General features: G+C 42.4%; 1 protein-coding gene across 5 annotated transcripts in view; it reads right to left on the bottom strand.

Moving 5' to 3' along the window:
- Positions 1-19,447, bottom strand: part of fam49al (family with sequence similarity 49 member A, like) — a 40,169-nt gene that overhangs the window by 5,216 nt on the left and 15,506 nt on the right. Inside the window, exons 1-8 of one of the 5 annotated variants that reach the window (XM_028035151.1) lie at positions 18,221-19,067; positions 13,816-13,895; positions 8,780-8,901; positions 6,848-6,953; positions 3,181-3,317; positions 2,998-3,075; positions 2,748-2,864; positions 1,528-1,607 (exon numbers count right to left, since the gene is read on the bottom strand). In XM_028035151.1, the coding sequence (XP_027890952.1) occupies positions 1,528-1,607; positions 2,748-2,864; positions 2,998-3,075; positions 3,181-3,317; positions 6,848-6,953; positions 8,780-8,901; positions 13,816-13,888 (713 nt within the window). In that variant the 5' untranslated portion in view covers positions 13,889-13,895; positions 18,221-19,067. Of the gene's footprint in view, positions 1-1,527; positions 1,608-2,747; positions 2,865-2,997; positions 3,076-3,180; positions 3,318-6,847; positions 6,954-8,779; positions 8,902-13,815; positions 13,896-15,719; positions 15,800-18,220; positions 19,068-19,447 lie in introns of those variants that run through there. The other 4 variants (XM_028035154.1, XM_028035152.1, XM_028035150.1 and 1 more) reach the window with 4 other exon arrangements.

Below are 19,447 nucleotides of genomic sequence, written 5' to 3'. Positions count from 1 at the left end.
ATATTTTACGCACAAGTCGACATGAATAAAAATTTACTTTGCGTCAAAGTTTGCGTAAATACACGCAGACTTTTTCGCTGGACGATATCAAACTACAAAGCGTCAAAACTCACCTAAATACACTGAAATCTGACGACATTCGGTGTCATTCAGACCAAGAATCATCCGGTGTTTTTCATGATTTTAATATTTTATTGTTTAAACGTAAACGACGAAACTGAACCGCATTTATCCTCAGACAATAAGCTAACACGCAGACAAAATAAAGGAAATAAAAATAAAAGTACGTGAAAACCTCGCTTTAATGTAAATAGTACTTTTTCTCAGTTTTTGTCTCATAAAGATGTGACGCATCGGTCCGTGCGCCGAAGCGCATGAAATGCATCTATGGGGTCATTTCATTCTCACTAACGGAAGAAAACAGGGTTGGATCAGCAGATTAACTCAAACATGCTGATTAAAAATAATCAGCAGGTTTGATTGTTTTTAAGGTGATCAAGGTGTGGATGCAATCACATGTATATAAGTAGCTGCGCAAAGGTGAGCCGCGTAACTGTGGAGCGCTTTGGCTCAGATGGAGAACGTCGCCAATGGAAGGATTCAGAGGGAGCGATTGATCAGAGATCATATTGATCTGCTGGGAAATGTTGATGATGGTTTATGAGATTTCAGATTAATCCAGACTGATCATCCTGGAGCTCTGAGCAAAACTTAAAGAGCCGTGCGGTACCGGTACCGGTACCGATCCAGCTGCAGTCATCCTCCAGTCCAGCCGCCCGGTTTGCGAACACGCCTTGTGGACATGAAGCATCTAGTATTTAGAATAAACGTCCACATTCCCCACTCAATGACTCTCTGACTCGCTGTCTGTCTTTAAATCGCGCTGCTGTTCAAACAGGCATTTGCAGGATCTCATTATTTATTTATTTTTTTAATTTGGATTTTTTTTTTCTTTAAAATGTATTTTTATTTGTGTGAGGTGACACTATGTGTCCTCAAAGCACCTTTAAAATAAAATAAACTATATAAGTATTATTATTCTAAATACTTATACTGCTTCAAACAAGGACGTTGCCATGGTTATTGCTCCACGTGGTGGCAGACTTCCGGGTATTTATACTAATTTATATATGTATTTATGGGTGGCGACTGGGCGGACCAGCAGCTGCGCTGTTTCCCGCAAATTAGGACTTATAAAGGAAAATTGCGCGGCCACGTGCGTGCGCACGGCTTTATACATCCGATTTTTTTTTTTTGTGCGCCTCACTTCTCTACATTTTTCAGTACGCCAGGTTTTAGTGTGAAAACTGCGCACTCTTTTATGCATGAGGCTCCAGATGACAAGAGACCAAAAGACAAATCCAATTACACAAGAGTTTCACATCTAGAATCCGTGCGTACTAGAGTGAAACTACTGGATTAGCTTCTCATAGTTCGGAGAGTCTATCTTATTCACTTTGAAAGGCTGTTAATTAGAAATTAGATCTGTGGCATCAAGAAAAAAAAAAAAAAAAAAAAATCACTCACGGAGTCTCCAGCATGACACGACACACACACGCCATGGTGCTCAGGCAGTCTGTGGTGTCCTCTATCGGCAGGGTCTTGTTCTGCGCACAGACAGCCAGAGAGCACATTATTAACTTCAGGACCTTTAATGTGTAGAACAGGAGTAAAAGAAAAAAAAAATCCGGAAAAGGCTGACCACTAGGGGGAGACAGAGCGCACAAAAAAGTAAAATATAAAGTGGAAAGCGACTTGGCAGAGACGTGGGTGAGCAGCCTGTCTGCATTTTGGATGAGGCTCAGCAGCGTCTCCCATCAGGAAACTGACTCTGCAGCTTTTTAAGATAACGGGATATTATTGTTATTATTATTATTATTATTATTATTTTTTTTTTTTTAAAGAAAAAGACAATCAGAGAGAAAACCTCTCTGTTACGAGAGGAGGATAATACTTCAAAACATGTTTGGAAATGTTTTCCAGATCAGCAAATTAAACATTTATCAAGAATAATGTACAACAAACACAGAAACAGAATCACACTGGGTTAAAAACAAGGTCACAATGAGACTGCTTTTATTAGGGACAGCGTTCTTTAGCCTTAAATCTAGACTAAATCTAGTGTAGACGATTAAGACTGTTTCGAACCATAATGAATAGAAAATTGATCAACATATTTGATGTATATTGATGATCTTGATGATGGCACTCGACAAAATGTAATATTTATCACTGGTTTCTCAATTGTTTAATGTATTTTGTTTTTATGACTCCTGTTGTGCTTTTATGACGTGAAGCACTTCAAACTGCCTTGTTGCTGAAATGTGCCAATAAACGTAATTGACTGAGTGATTACGTGATCAGGCCCTGAAAGTCCATAAAACCTGTTTGGTTTTCGCAATACTTGGTCCATTTTTCCAGTGGCGGCCCTCAGAGGTGGGCCAGGGGAGGCCATGGCCCCCTCCTGAAAAATGCTGAGAGTCTAGTTAATGTCATAAAAAGACATAAAGAGTCATCTTCTTCAATGAAGATGTAAAACCAAATAAATAAATACAAAATAATAAAGAAATAATTTTCTTTTTTTAATTTTGTTTTGTTGGCTGTGTTCCCCTAAACTTTTCACTGGTCACTACATGTTTTATTAAAAACAAAACAAAACCAGAAACATTGTTAATCACTTTACTTGTGTTTTTTTTTTTGGGTGGGGGGGCTTTGTCACTTAAACTTTGACCTGTGATGGACCGTACCTCTGAAACAAACTTGGTGGTGGCGTTACTCAAAGTCTTCAGCATCGGTGTCGCCTCGGCGTAGAACAGAGACATCCGATTGGCCATCTCGTTGTTTACCTCGTTCTCTGCATCCAGCTGGAAGAAATGCAACAGTTTGGTGACAGGTTACGATTGTGACTCCGTTACTACTACTGAGTTCTCAGATGGAATATTGACTTATTAATAAAGCAAACCCATTCTGCCTCGGTGGGCTTTGTCCTGATCTCACCTGCTGGTTATTCAGCCTGTTCCTGCTTATAGTCCTCCTGTAGTAGCTGAAGTCGTTCTGAATGGCCGGGTTTGTCATCTGCACGACAGGAAATGGGACGGAATCGATTTCAAGGTGTCACTAAATCGAAACGCGCGTCAGATTTCTGCCGTGGAGCTCATTCTAAAAGCGGCTCTTTCCGACCTTTAGTTCGTCGAAGCTGAGCGTGAAATGAAGGATCTCTGCAAACTGTTTGGCCAGCGCCTGCTCTCGCTCCAGGTGCTGCATGGGAGCGTAGGGCGGGCTCGTCAGCGCCTCCAGCAGGCTGCGCAGGGCGTTCTCTGCAAAAGTGAAGCCACAGCTCAGAAACTCCAAAGTAGACCTTTCAAACTCAGTCTTGAAATTCTGTTCATTTCACTTTAAAACAAAGACATAAACAGTTTTACAAAGTGGGATGTTCACTATACGGCATAAGTCGATATCGGTATCGGTATCGGATCGAAACTAGCATGATGCTTTAGTTTGAAATTCCATCTTGAAGTTTTATTTTATTTTGATATTGTACTTCAGAAAAAAGATTTCGTTTTGATTTGCTCTCAAATTATGATTTATGTTTTTCATTTTGTTTGGTTAGGGAAAAAATGCACACATTTGTTTTGTTTTTCTTTTTCTGCTTTTTTAAAAATCATGTTAATATGTTATTAGAGCGTTTTGCAAAAACAAAACTTTGTCCAAATTCTGTCCCAGGTTTTTAACAAAATAATCTAAAGACAAACCCACAAAAACACTTAGAGGTGAGAAATCCTGATCATATGTCAAACTTGAATAACACAAAGTATCGGCATCGATATTGGTACCGATTGAAAGACTGAGACAGGAACTTTCTGGTACCATTCTGAAGTTAAATCATGTGAATGAGCAATGATGCTCACTTTAAAGTCTTAAGTCTGAGCAGGTGACACAAATACGAACCTTTTATTAATTTATCTATTTACAATTTGTCTACTTGTGTAGGATTACAATTTTATTTTATTTTTTTGGGGGGGATTGTTTTTGTTTATCTCCTTATTGGTTTTGTGTCCTCAGGTATAAATGTACTTGAAAGTCTTTACAAATAAAGTGATTTTGAAAAAAAAAGAAAAGAGGTTGGTTCCGCAAAACCACCGACCCAGAGGGGCTGAATGCAAATGCAGGCCACACTTTTCAGATTAGTCTTTGCAGAAAAATGAAACCAATGTTTCACTGTAGAGTTTTCCTTCTACTTCATTATTATGCGCTACTTGGTGTTGACGTGTTACAGAAAACACAATTTAAAAAAAACAACCCATCAAGGTGTGAGACAAAAAGCGATAAAAAGCCGACGCTGTGTGTGTTCCTCGGCGTCCCTCTCCCTGTCGGGTCGGTGACTGAATGAACGGCGTTCGTCTCGCCCTTTCTCAGGTGTTGCTGCCAGTAGCAAATGTGACCGCAGAGCCTGACCTCGCAGGCCGCCTGCTGTGGGGACGGGTCGAAAGCGAAGCCTCCTTCCGCCGCATTAAAAATGCATGAGGGCCTTCTATAAATACGGCAGAGCAGTGTTTAATCTAAAGGGCCGGGGGCAGAAACCCACGAAGCCCCTGCTCTCCGTCCTGCGTGAAGCGTCGCTTTGCTTTGCACAACGGAACCAAAAGGTGGAGAATAAAGAGAAAATCAGCTCAGGATGCAGAAAGCGAGAGGCGGACCCTCCGGATCGCTGAACGATCCAGGCCGCTTCCCTCTCCGTCCTGGCGGAGGTTGAGGTCTGATAACAGCCTCATCAATTATTAGCCAGGCCTTCGCTTTATGGTAAGCTGAGAACAGCGAGTCCCTGAAATGGAGGTATTATTGGAAGGCAGAGCAGAGGCGGCGGCTGAACTCTGCTTCGCTCTCCCCGTCTCTTTCAGCACCGGACGGCCGTGTAGAGCTGTTTCCCTAGCAACGGCTGCCTGGCGGCTCGGGCAGGATGCTGCGGAGATCCTGGCGAGTGCTTATAGGAATACTGTCGGACTAAAACATAAAAGTAAATTTAAATTTTGCATGGCGGTTCTGACATTTGACTACTTTGTCTTTTGGTGGAAGCTTGATTCTCTGTTTCCTGTGAGTTTTAGATGTTCCTCTCCTTAAACGGACCTGGCATTTCAAACAAATGTGACATGGAGTATATATGGTGGAGAGCGGACGGGTCTAAAACCTGAAGGCTCCCGACCCCCCCCCGGGAGACGTCAGGTCTACAAGGGGAAACATTGTTCAAGCATCAGTCAGTTATATTGTGTGTTTGTATGAATGCGGTTCTTGCATCTCATTTCTCCCGTTTTGTCGTTTTCCCCTCCAACTTTGCACCCAAAACTGACCAATTTCACTGCAAAAACACAATCTTAGCAAGTATTTTTGGTCTAGTTTGCAGTTGAAACATCTTAGTGCGCTTGATATAAGACAAAACTAACTTACAAATAACTTTTCAGCAAGATACAGGAGCTTGTTTTAAGTAAATACTTCTTTATTATTGATGAAAATTTGTAAGTGTGTAACTAGAACTTTCTCATCAATTCTAAGGAATTGTATACTTACAACAAGCTCCTGTATCTCTCTGAAAAGCTACTTAATGAGTTAGTTTTGTCTTATCCCAAGTGTAGGAAGATATTTACACTAGAAACTAGGAGAAAAAAAAAACCTTTGAACGTTTTTCTGTTTTTGCAGTGTTTGTATTCATTTACCCTAAACCAAGGAAAGCTCAACTAGCTCCTCACTTTCAGCTCTCACATGTTTGAGGGTTGTTTTTTATTTTCATCTGCATGTAAATCCCCATTTCCAGTCAGACCCAGACGTTGATTCGGACCAACACCTTCCATTCCTTAGTTTCCAGCCTCTTCTCGGTGGACTTGCTGGTACGTTTCAGGTCATTTAAATGTCAAAGGTATCAGTTCTGCTTTTGCTTTAACTTTTCTTTTCTTTTTTTTTTTTTACAGCTGGTTTCACATTTGTTTGCACACTTTTGCCATTAAAATTCAACTTGTGCAGCCTTTTTCTGATTGTGCTGAAATCCGGTAGATTCTGCTGCAGGTTCCATGAGGACATTCTGGGTTTTTTGGAGTCTTCATTCAGCCTCTTGCCGTCTCCTCTCAGGCTGCTCTTCTGGATGTGTTCTGCTTGTAGACTATTTTACAGACATCGGAGTGGCTTATTTCCATTGATTTTGAGACCTACTTGCCAGACTTACACCCTTCCACATTCTTCTTTCAGACGACTTTTTCGATCTGCCGACGCTCAAGGTTTAAACTTTGCACGCAGCTGAAGCTAAACATCGCAACTTTGGTCTTTTTGAAGTTGGAGTAAATGTGTTCTGATTTATGTCTCGCATAGAAATTAACTTTTTATTCCATAAAAAGAGAACATTTCAAAAGTATTTCCTCCTGTTTATATTTCTGTGCGATATTGTTTGCAGTTGTTCTTAAACATCCATATGTCGTCCAAGTATATTAGAAAAACACACACGCTGATGTAGAGTGTCCTAAGTTTTGTAACATGAATGTAGATGTAAACTTTTGCAGGAGCTAAGAGTGAAACTCAACCTTTGTTCCTGTTTATTTACATGATAGAGGTAAAACTGCAGCACAGCCAGGTGCAGCAGCAAGTTAGAAAAGCAGCAATAAGAAAAGTGGAGGTTTTAATAAAAACCTTATTATTAGTTTGCTAATTTAGATTTGTAAGTAACATGTACTAGTACTAAAATAAGCTATAAAAGCTCCCTCCTTGTATGTTTCATAAATCTACTTTGTGGTGTTCTGCGACCCTCTGAGATGATTTTTCTTTCTTTCTTTTTCTTTTTCTTCCAAGCAGAAAATAAGCGTCTCACCCAATCGGAGGGAGAACTCGTAGAACCTCTTCAGCTTGGCCACCAGGGGGCAGACGGCGTTCCAGGCCTTCTCCTGCAGAGCGAGGTCGCCCGGGTTCTGGATGGCCTGCAGGACGGCAGCAGGAAAACAGAAGCCGCTTCAACTCCTTCACATCTACACCCTCAAGCCGGGTTTCACGTAAAAGAAACATCTTTCTGTTCTGCCTTTGGGGCAATTAGCACAGCATCACATATTAAGTTCTAACAGGATGCGAATGAAGGTTGCAACACCACTGAGATGCAGCGGTGTTGGGAGACTCCCAACGAATCCAGCTAAATAACTGAGTTTGCTGCACTAAACCAATCAAATTCCAGGGAAATCCTTGAGCTATTTTGGCTACAAGGTGATACGTAAGTCCATTTCTCATAAGAAGTACACAACTATTTTAATCTAAAATAATTATTTTTGTATTGTTCTAACTGTGTTTGTATGTAGCAGCAGCCCTGCCGCTGCTACACTTTGCTGACTGAAGATGCAATATGACAAAGCGACCAGGCCCCGGCGAAACACGGACTGATGGATTTTTGTGGTTAAAAGTATTCCTCCAAAGTCTCAGTGTCAGCAAAGAGCAGAAATGATTCAGCGTTCGTAGCTGAAGTTAGAAGAAGAAAGTTATCAGCAGAAAATGTTTGATAGACGTTAATGCCTGATGTTCAGTTTCCACCAGAGGCAATCGCACCCCATAAAACCGCTCTACATTTATTTCATGTTGCAGCAAAATTCAGTGTATCTCATATAAGAATAGTTGGGAAGTGGAAGGAAAATATTTCATTTATTTAAAAGCGTCTGCAGCCCACTTGTGTGTAGATTTTCGGATGAACATCAGTGAACGAAAAATAACATCAAGAAGACCGAGGAACACGACAGTTAAAGGTCGTGAAGATGAAAGTGGGTTGGGTTGTAAAAGATACTCCAAGAGGATACAGAACACATGGGAAAAGGTGTTCGGTCAGACGAGACCGAAATTGATCTTTTTGGCCTTCATGTAGCATTTGTGGACCAAAAACTGAGAATAAACCCTGAACGTATATATATAAATATAAAAATATATATAGATATATATATATGAACCTTTTTTTCAGATTCAAAACAGAAAAATATTGAGCTAGCTTTATGGCAACAGTTACAGTCTAAACCACAGGTAACGGTTTAGTTTAATTTCAGACCAAAATGCATTTGAGAATCTGTGGCAAGATTTCAAATCAGTGTTCAACCAGGCCGTCCATCCAGTTTGCCTGAGATTTCCACAGTTTGCAACGCAGAACGTGCTGAATGAGCAAAGCCGGTAGAGAGATTCCCCAAATATTATTATTATTCGCAGCGATGAGTGATTTTACAAAGTAATGTTGATTCACTTTCACAGTTTCCCACTGCAAAGAAAACTGGCTAAGCCTGGAGGTAGGGGGCGCTAGGACAGTCATCCAGCGGCCTGCTGTATTTTGGAGTTCAGAAATGTTTAAAGTTGAAAACATTTTTTAAAATATCACTGAATAATTATGTGTAGTTGGAAGACATTATTAACAATACCTACAGACCACCTATAAAGTCCGCATAAAGGCAAACAGGAAAAAGAAAACTAAAGTAAATAAACTTAGCCAGGCGGCCCGCCAGGCTTATGACACTCTGTGGGAAACCCTGACTTTGCATAAAATCCCAACAAAACACCTCAAAGTTGGTCCTCCTTTGAGGACAAAGAAGGACAAACTTTGTCCTTCTTGTTAGAGCAGAACACAAAAGTTCAAAACCTTTTGTGTTCTTGATGTTTTTTAAACACGGTCACTCGGATATTTGTATCTGTCATCTCCATATGTGACGCTCTCAGTCCAAATCGTTCTGTTGTTTCTGTGTGTGTGTGTGTGTGTGTGTGTGTGTGTGTGTGTGCCGCGCCGCACCTCTCGTATCTCCTGCCCCGCGCCGTTGTAGGACTGCAGCTCGGCCAGGATCCCGTGAGCCTCCTCCAGCACGGCGCTGACTTGGTTCCACACGGCCGTCTCCGCCTCGGTGGGCTGGGCATCTGATCGGGGGGAAGGGGGAAGGAAGGTGATGTAAGGCGAACAGGAGGGATGAGCGTATTCACAGAAAGAAGTCCAAGAGCGAGAGAAGGGGGTAAAAAAAAGAGGAGAGAAGGAGGTTAATAAGGAAGAAAGAGCGAAAATTATCCTAGAAGGTCGAGAAACCCCCCCCTGAGTTTTCTCTCTCTTCCTCTCTCTGAGGCTGCAGAACTTCATCAAATCGAGGTTTATATCTGGGCTGGGAGTTAAAGAGTCACTCACTGACTTCTTACTAAAACTGTGTCAACAGGTTAGTTTGGGAGGCCCTCCGTCACACAGCAGGTCTGACTACACACTGCAAACCAAATGGAGTAAATCACACTGATTTATCTGAGTTATAGTTTCTGGGAGGCTGGATTGAAAATATGTCTCAACTGTCCATTCCTCTAATCCATGTAATTATCTTATACTTCTTCTTTTTTTTTTTTTTTTTTACCACTTTTATAGCTATCCAACAATTTTGTGGACTGATGCAGATTTATTTTGTTTTTTTACTTTTTTGTCTTTAAAGTTAGTTGCTAAAGGAAGAAAATATCCAGACCGGCTCTGTTCTTGTACGCTTTGGCACAGAGCCTCATCGTTCGCTTAAATTTCCTATTCATTTGGGGCTTTGAACAGAAAATGAACTTTGCTTTGAACAGAAAATGAACTTTTCTGTTCAAATGAACTACTTGGGTGAATTTTAGGAATAAGAATCAGGTGCACAAGTTTGAATTCATCATGCAGTTTTTACAAGTTTGCCTCAAATAAAGATATACAATTCCATTTTAGAATGAATGGAAACGCAGCTCCTGATACCTAGCGCATTAAAATGTGTTTTGGAATGAATAATGGCAGATTAAGCTTCTGCTTAATCCCCATTAATAATGTACAGCCTGTGTCAAAATGTCTGTATCTGGAGACCTACCTACTAAAATAATAATAATAACAAAATATTCTCCAGAGATATGCCAGAAGCCGATTGGTGGGTATAGAGGCAAAAAGGATTTCTCTGCAACTTGTCGAAGGATATGTATCCAAGTATTAAATTTGACTATACGTTTAATTTTTGAACCTGTGTGGATTAGAGAAAACCAAACTCTCCAAATTTTCCCTCCTAATTGTTGCTTACACAATTATTTGAATTTTGCTTGTGTGTGCTGAACACAAATCCTGGCCTTCCCCCGAGTGCGTGGGTCCTCTCCAGGCCCAAAAGCTGCAAAACACGAACTGCAATCAGGTCCGGCGAGTGTGTTTGAGTGTGTGTGTAGTTAATAAATAGGCGACCTGTTACTAGCAGAGACTGAAAACAGCTGCGTACATGTGAGTCGTGCGATCACACCCACCTATATATATATTTATAAAAAAAAGGTTTCAAGTGAATCATTAAAAGACCAGAATCACTCTAGCATTTATTTTAATGGTGAGTGGACGTAAAGATCAGGACGTGCTCTCTTTGAGTCATGGTACCGTTTGGGTTTCTTGCCTGTGTGTGTGACTCAGGTGGAACGTGAGGGAGTGTTTTCCCGGGCCGCAGCGCCGCCGATGATGATGGCAGCCGCCCTGCCGAGAGCCAGCAGTCAGGGGAAATGTGCCCTGTCCTCATGCACACATCGGCCGCCCTATTAAGCGCTGCAACCTTGACTATTTTTATAACGCCTCATTACAGCCTCCTTTATTCTCCGGATAAACAACACGCCGTCTTAACTAGGTGTTAATTAGGGAGCGATAACAAACCAATCTGAAGACCTAAACGGGAGGAGCAGGAATCCCTCTTGTAAGCGAAGTGTGTTCGTTAGTTTAGCTGAGATAAAACAGGAGGAAACAACAAGTAGCCTGACTGCGCTCCCTGCAGGCTCGCTCCTCTCTCTACTCATCAATTTGTTGCACCATAAAGCTCCATTTTATTCTTTCCATCGGATAACCACGTTTAGGATATCGTCATCTGAACGGACCCAGCTGCTCGGTGTCGTCCACCAGAAAGTTTCGTTCTCTTTCATCCAGTGTGACGGATCGGAATAATCCTGTTCCTGTCATGATTTTATTTGTTTGTTATTAATTTAACAGGGGGGGAAAAAAGAGAAATCCCCAAACTTGTAGTAGCTCAGAAACCTTAGAGGTTGCAGCAGTGGATCGATGGAGCTGATGCTGGAAAAATCCAGTCGTGATTTGTGATGATGTGCAGGTATCTGTTTTGGAGGTGTAGGTAAGCTGCTGCCATGTGATTGGCTGTGTGTTACCAAGAAACAGAGAGTTTACTCCTGAAATTATTTTATTGTGCAAAATGTTTTTTTGTGTGTAATTTTAAATTCACATGTAAACGCTAATCTCTCTACCCAATGTTGTGGCTTTAAAAACCCAGTTTTGTGCATCGTTATGGTAAAACTTTTTCTAAAATGTTCATTTTTAAGCATGATGTTGTCATGATTAAAACTTTTAAAAAGCTGTCCACAAAATGTCGCCTGCAGCCATTCAAACACAGCCTTGTGGTTAACTTTTCAAGCAAAGGTCGGCTCAAACCAGACTTGTGTGACAGAGGTGAGTGCCTCCCCCGATTTGAGAGAGAGAAAGAAACACAAGAGAGAGAAAGAGAGAGAGAGAGAGCTCACAGATGGCACAGAGGTGGATGAGGAGGGATTGGGGTCTTCTAAAGCTGCCATTCCCTACTCTGACTCATTCATTTTTGCTTTTGAAGTCGAGTGAATCACATGCATAATGAAACGGGGGGAGGAATTCAGCCTATTTGACAGTTTGACGTCTCACGCCAGCAGCAGTGCACTCCCCCGGCTCCTGCTCTAACGTACAGCTGGCGAGGGAGGAGGAGAAGGAGGAAGACAGCTGTTAAAGGGGGGAAGGTGGCAAAGAAAGGGCAGGATACGAACGGACACAGTGCAAATACAGCGTTGTGAGAAAGTATTTGCCTCCCCCTCGCCCCAACACTATGACGTACTTGCAGCGTTTCAGGTCAAATAAATTTCAATATCAGGCGAGGAAAATCTGAGTAAATGAGGAAGAAAGCTAGCCAAACCAACCTGAACCTGTGTGAAAAACCTATAAGTTGTTACGCGGCCTTCGGTGGTAACAACTGCTATCAAGTGACAACAGGCATTGAGTCTTTTATGCCTCTTTCGAGGGATTTTGGCCAAAACTTTCCAGACTTATTTGGCACAAAAATACATCTTGGTGATCCCCAAAATCCTTCAGAAAAATATTCTGTGGACTGATGAGACAAAAGCTGAACCTTCTGGAAGTTGTGTTCAAAGCTAACAGCATTTCAGAGAACATCATTCCGACAGTCAAACGAGGTCCATGGCTGCTCTGCTGCTTCGGTTTCTGGAGAACCTGCTGTGATTGATGGAACCATAAATGCAGCTCTCTAGCAGAAAAATCCTGAATCAGAACGCCTGGCCATCAGTCTGTGACCGTAAGTGCATGCGGACTTGGGTTTTTCAGCAGAGCAATGATCCAAAGCCCGCCAGCCAGTCTGCGTCTAAATGGTTTGGAAAAACAAGACACTAAGAAAAGGTTTTGGAGTGGCCTACTCAAAGAATGCCCATAAATCCCAGTAAGATGCTGAGCCAATTCCTTAAACATGCTGTCCATCCTCTTAAACCCTCCAATATGAATAAAATAAACATGAGACTGGTCTTTGTGTTTGGGGGGTTTTATTTTGGTAAACAGCAGTTTTAGCCACCAAAACCATTTTGCCCAGTTTCTTTGTCTTTGTTCAGTTGTTAACTCTTGTCTTTTTCATCTTGGAGCAACAATGGGAGGCTGGCCAGTCCTGAGAAGGTTCATCACTGTTTTATTTCTTCTCTAATTGTTCTCGTTCTGGTTTCCTGGAGTCTTGGCAGACTGGAGCGTGTTAGCCTACTTCATGTTGTCAGACAGGTTCTGTTTCTTGCTTCTACAGACTTGGGTTTGACTAATGACACAAACTGTGGTAAATCACAGCTAGTTGATGGTTTACCAAAGTGAGCAAATATACTTTCACGTGGTTTCACAGATTGGCTAGCTTTACTCCCCGTAACAAATGAAATACCTCGTTTGAAAACTGCATTACCGAGCTTTTCATGATATTAAAACTGGCTTGATCTGAAACATTTAAATGTGACCAAAAAAAAAAAAAATCAAAAACAGATACAATCTTTAAGGAGGGAAATACTTTTACCACCCTGTGCATCTACATCCTAACAGGCTCTTTGGTCTCGTCAAGTTTCTAGCAGGTAACATAAGTAATAACTAATAAAGAAGAAAACTGATATTTGATCAGTGAGAATGGAAATAACTTTGCAGTTCGTTTGATTTCAATCAACTTTAAGGCGTCAAAGATCTTGTTAGGATGGATGATTTTTGCACTGCAGCCTCTAAAGTGGGGGAAGAAGGAGCACGAGTGATTGTATTCACAACAGTTTTCTCCACAGTCATTCTCTCTTTCTCAGCCTCTTCATCACACTCTCATACACCCGCATTAGTGGAAAGCAAACACGCAGGAAGACCCGACATCCAGCAGGAGATGAGGAGGATGTACTCGGATGACGAAAGATTGTGTGTAACATTGTCATCGGCGAGCAACAAAAAACCCACGCAGGACTGACATTTGCTGTTTAATTGTTCTCATCTTTCTGTCTGTGACGATCAAAGCGTATTGCTTACCATCTTATAGCAGTCCCTTCTTTTGAGGGATTCTCTCAAAAGAAGCCAAATGATTCAAAAATGCCAGTCCGTGAAAGGAAAAGATAAAGAGTGAGGGGAAACAGAACAGAGGAAGAGGGGGGGGGAACCAGGAAGTAGAGATGGTACGATGGTTAGCTAAGGCGGATGGAATGGTGTTGAAATAAAAGGGAAAGGCAACAAAGAGAAAGGGATAACTCAAAATAAGAAGCTGATGGTCTCACGTTCAAAGTCAAGGAAAACTATTGGCCCATGCTCAAGTTCGGCGCAAGCCAGCACTTTCAGGAGGTTTCCCATGAGCCCCCTGGAACAGAGAGAGGGGAGAAGTCTGTGGGTGATGAGGGGATGGCCGTGTCAGGGTGGAGGGGGGGTTGTGCGCACACGGGTGTATGGATATGTGTGTGTGTGAGCCGCATATGTGTGTGGCGTGCAGGAGGCGGCGTGGTGGAGGTGGTCGACCGGATGAGAGAGCGGTTTGTTGGAATGGCATGGTGGGAGTAAGGCCTGGGTGATGCATGGCAACACTGACAACAGAGCATCTTCAGTCCCGCTCTCATGTTGCTCACCAACGCGGCATAGAAACCTGCATGGAAACAATAACTGCATGGCTAAATCCCTGGAGTACACTAGTTTGTGGTGACAAAAAAAAACAAAAAAACTGAAGACATCAAACACATATCTAATCCTCCAAAATATAAAGCTTGTATACTTTTCTATGATAGGCAAAGGCTGGTTTTAAGGTATATCATTGTCTTCAAATGTCCAGTTTTCTGCTTCCCCACCTCTCACCTGAAGCTGCAAGCTGTCAGTTAGGTGTGTATGAAGGTAAAAGGAAGAAAATTCCCTTTAACTTTATGAAACAAGTGAAGCTAATCATGTTGGTAGCTAAGTGGCTAAAGTAGTTAGCTAACATGGCCTTGTCAAGCTCCTGACATCAGGTGTAACAAGCAAAACTACTTTAGGTGTTTAGAAAAATTTTATTGGTCATTATTTGCTTTTATTTTGTCTTTTTCACCACTCTGTACATCTGTTTAAGGTGTAGCCCTAAACAGATGTAGCCTGCTAGCTCCCTGATGAGCTAGCTAACTCACTACTTAAAAAGGCTAAATTCATATTTCTTTCTTGAGCTTAAAAAAAAATCTACACAATCTTTACCTACTAAATATCCATACAGACACAGTCCACTGAATGGCAACAACTAACGTAGACGCCTGTGAATTCATATTCAGTCCAAAGGAGGTGCTGGCAGCCTAGCAACAAGCAATTGGTAAGTTTTTAATACTTTTTACACATTTTTGTATTTGTCTCAAAATGTGAATAGCTAAAACTGATTAGGGCTGAAACAATTAGTTGTCGAGTGTAATACTCGACAACTAATTTACTAACCAAATAATCATGTGCACTAAACTTAAGCAATGCAATTTTATTGTAACTTAAGCAATATATTTTTTCTGTTCTTATCTAGAAAAGTAACTGAATTGTTTATTTGCCTATTTTATGTATTTTGAATATTGTAAGTGTTTAAATGACTATATCCATAGTGTGCCCATTTATTTTTGGATTACTTGACTAATTGTCAGAATATTTGATGGGATAAATGATCACTAAAATAATTGCTAACTCCAGCCTGAAAAATTATACAAATAAAATGTAGCTTCCTGGTCCTGGCTTTAGGGAACGCATGAGATTTCTCTGGGTACTCCTACTGTCCCAACAACCCCAAAAAAGCATTATGTGTATTTTAAGCAAAGCTGATTATAGCACTTTATTTTTTGTGAATGCTGTATTACCATGAAATCAAGGTGTTTCTGTTTAGGGCATTAGAATGTCATGCCAGCCCAGGCCTTGTCTGCTGCCGGTGATTCTGTTCTGATTCCCAGAAATGCTGATGTCTAATAATGGTATCTACACAATTATCTGAGTGAGAGTGGGACTGAAGAGCATCTGATAATGAGAAACAACACCCTCAACAACACTCCATCACCGACTCAGCAGCTCACACCCGAACATTCCCCTCCCTGCCCTCCCTTCGGTACCCGGCCACCGACCTCCCACGGCGCCACCTTCCGCTCCACACTCACAATTCAAGCACATGGACACGTGCACACACACCCTGGCGCTCACTTACTTTCAAAGTCCAGGAAAAAATGCGGACAGTTCTCTAAATCCTTGCCAAGGACCTTAATGAGGTTCCCCATGGCCAGCGACCTGGACGGGAGGAAACAACAAAATGCATACAGGACCTGGCAGCGCGCAAGAAAACACACCAACACACAGCAGAGACATGGAGAACACCTCGGGTTCGTCTAACCAGTCTGCATTTCTGCCTTGTTCCTCGTCTTCTCCGTCCTTCTGTTGAGGCAGCATCTCCAGAGCGGAAGCAGACGTTCCAGCCATCAGTGACACTGATCACAGTTTATGTCCAATATGCTGTATCCACTTACATCGTGGTCTAAATCCAGCGCCGAATCATTTAGCTCACTTACTGAGAGTCACTAGAGCTGGGCAGTGGTCTTAATCCGTTTACATTGCTATAGTAACCCAATAAAAACCTGCCGTATACAGACTGCTCCCATCTAATGGCTTTTATAGGCAGTGTGGTCTATAGATGCTTTGCAGAGATTTTTTTTGTTTTACCTTTGAACCAACGTGGTAGATGCCAGAGCTCAAAAAAACACACATAGCATGAGAAGTACAGTGCTTTGCAAAAGTATCCATGTGCATTTTGCAACATTATATTCATAAGGATGAATTTCATTGGGATTTCAAGAGTAGACGGACAAAATGTAGTCTTTATTGTGAAGTAATAAACTAAACGTGAATGTGATCATTCATTTTAAAGTTTTCACAAAGATTCTGAATTATATTTAAAGGTACAGTATTACTTATTTTCTGGATACATAGTACAACTTTATAGCACAGATAAGTAACTATGTTACCTTCAGCTGTTATAAAAATACTGTATATATCAAACATAAATGAAAAGAAATTGGACTTTTCAATTTGAGGCCTTGAAATTGGGCCTCTGTCTCTTTAAGAAGCTCCTCCTCTTTTTGACACGGCGCCTTAAGCACGTCATCATAACAACACCTTTCTATTATTCTGTTTACAGCAGTTCTTAGGAACACTGGACTGAGAAATAGTTTCCATGATGAGCTCATCAGAAGCGCAGGTCAATCATATGTTTGCTAATTGCTGATGGCTAGTCTGAAGGAGCTGAGTTGGGAAGGTGTGGAAGTTGGATTTAGCTTCATGGACAGATTTAGCTTCATCTGTCCTCTCATCAAGTCTAACCAACTTGTTTATTCGTATTAAACAATAGCAGAGATGTGGACTGCATGACTAACAGTTGTCCTGTAATCTTGCTTTAAACCTCACACACCTTCATCCTGGTCCTTGTGATGCTGTTAGTTCCTCTAAGCACTGAGCCAAATTCATTCTGCCGCATTAAACTACTACAGGCAGATCTTATTCACTGATTACATGGCATCTGAGTCTGGGTATCAGAAGAAAACAGCACCGCACTCTTCACAATTTACTTAGTTTTGGTCTATGTCATAAAAGCCCAGTAAAATACATCGAGGTTTGTCATTGTGACATGTCAAAATGTGAAAAAGTTCAAAGGTCATGCACAGTTTTGCAAGGCACTGAAGGTAAGGTATCACACTGCTGAGTTTCAAAGTCTTTCCGAGCGTCTTTAGAGCAGGTAGAGGAACAGGAGCATTCACTACCAGAAAGTTTAAACCAAACAGGGACATGTACGGCAAAAACAGACACAAAGCTCTGTGATGTAAAATCTGTGTTTCTTGTTGTACAACGGGAGGACTATGGTGACAGAAGCCAAGGCTTTACTTCCCCTGCTGACTTTATGTGCTATGTTAGCACTCGGGAGAGGCCTATCGGTCCATGGAGGAAGGATTTACAGCCAGCATTAGCATGTTTATGAGATGCCACCGTCCCTCGTGTAGAAAAAGAACAAGGCCCAGTCTTTTCATTACCACTCAACGAGAGCGAGGGTCGCAATGCAGCACCGAGACACAGCCGGACGGTATTGACGTCCTGCGTCATCTCCGATGATACCCATGCCTCCTCAAATATCCTTCTGCATCTGCATCAGCAAAGAAGTACGTCTGCATGCTGAGTCATTGCTCTAACACACAAGTTTAGCCCACACTTTATCTAACTTTGCCTTATAGCCTTGGAGAATACATGAACAGGAGACTTAATGAGGGGCCGTGATGTCGAGTCGAGAAGATTCGAACCACATCCTCGACCACAAGTGACTAAAACCAGGTGACGCAATGTTTCCCTTTGTCAGAGGTATCCACACACATATCAGCACACACATGAGAAGCTTAGACTGGAGCAGCAGGAGGTCCATCCCCAGAGCAGCGCTCGGCGCATGGTTGCCAGGATACTGTTGGCCTGGCAATGCCGTCTGCTCGCCGCGGCCGAGGATGGAGGGGAAAACGGTGTGAAGCTTGCACAAACAGTCGCTGTTGTACCACCTGTGATGCGTGTCTTTAAAATTAAACTGCACCTCTCTCGTGGCAATCACCAGGGCACTGCATGTCGAGCTTCAGACAGAGGAAATTACAAAAGAATCTCACAGACTCTCTGTCGTCTTACCCTCTTTTCCTCTCAGTGATGCTCCTCTTCCTCTTCCAACTCTCTCCTCCTGTCTTACTTTCTCGTTGTGCCTTCTGAAAGCGTCGCCGCGAGTAAATCCCCCAGTTATTCCAGCTCAGAGTCCTGCAGCGGCTCTGGTTTGCCACTCGCCGCCTCTCTGGAGACGGATGTAAACTCGTACTCGTGTCTCTCTTCCTCCCTCTGTTTGAGTGTGAAGTCCACTTCGCACTTCTCTTTTCGACGTCTATTTAAAGCCCTGTGGTTTTCTCTATTAGCTTCGACCCGGATGCTGCTCAGTTCTTTCTTTCTTTGTTCACACCTTGTTCAGAGGGCGATGCTGTGCAGCGTCGAGGTTTTCGCCGCAGACCCGAGGCTCTGTTAATTTCTGCCTCTTTCTGATGCCTCTCTGTCGCTGCTCACGTTTCTGTTGCACTGAAAAGCTCATTTTCTCTTTTAGTTTCTGACACCACGATGGGTTCCTCAAAAAATATTCCCTGCAGCTCTCCTTTCTGCCTCACTTCTCCATTTCACCACTGAGCAGCACTCTCCTGACTTTTTGGCCTCCTTTTGTCACAGGACATCTCCGTCAGGGGGCCACTCGCTCTTGCTGGTGGCCCTTGGGTGCAAAGACGTCTAAGAGCGAGGCGGGAGGCAATAGGGGCCACGCATTGCATAATAGTCATTAGATCACTGACTGTTGGAGCATTGAGGCACGACATTTTTGGAATCGGGAAGTGCGATCGCTGGCTTCTGGTCGAAGTAGTTTCTCATACATGCAAACAGACACAACCTCTAGATAACCAGAGTGAAAGTGGAGCAAATAATTCCTCTTACGCAACCAGGGAGCAAAGAGGAGGAACCAAGCCGAGGGGCCTCCTTGAGTCTCAATGAAGACACATCTCTGCGACCACATGGGCATGAAAAGCAAACCTGGTTTAGACCGGGAGCCAAGCAGCTGAGCTAAGTCTTCCTGGCTCCTTTCAGCTCCCACTGAAAGAATCCTCCTGTTACAGCTCAGCAGCTGAGCAAAGACACAGCAGCACTCGCTCTCTTTGCCAAGTCCAACTTCTATTAACTCACCAATTCGAGCTTCCTCTATACCCTCTGAGAGTCTTTCTGGAAACCACAAACTGCCCTTGAGTGACGGGACGCTCACTGGCCTGCGGGTCAAACCCGCTCAGCAGCTGCGCAGAGTGAGCCAGCGCTCGAAAAAGTAATGCGTTTTTT

The sequence above is a fragment of the Xiphophorus couchianus genome, chromosome 13, assembly GCF_001444195.1.
Source record: "Xiphophorus couchianus chromosome 13, X_couchianus-1.0, whole genome shotgun sequence".
Lineage (NCBI taxonomy): Eukaryota > Metazoa > Chordata > Actinopteri > Cyprinodontiformes > Poeciliidae > Xiphophorus > Xiphophorus couchianus.
The sequence above is the reverse complement of the archived record's forward strand: the minus strand, read 5'-3'. Positions and strand labels throughout refer to the sequence as shown.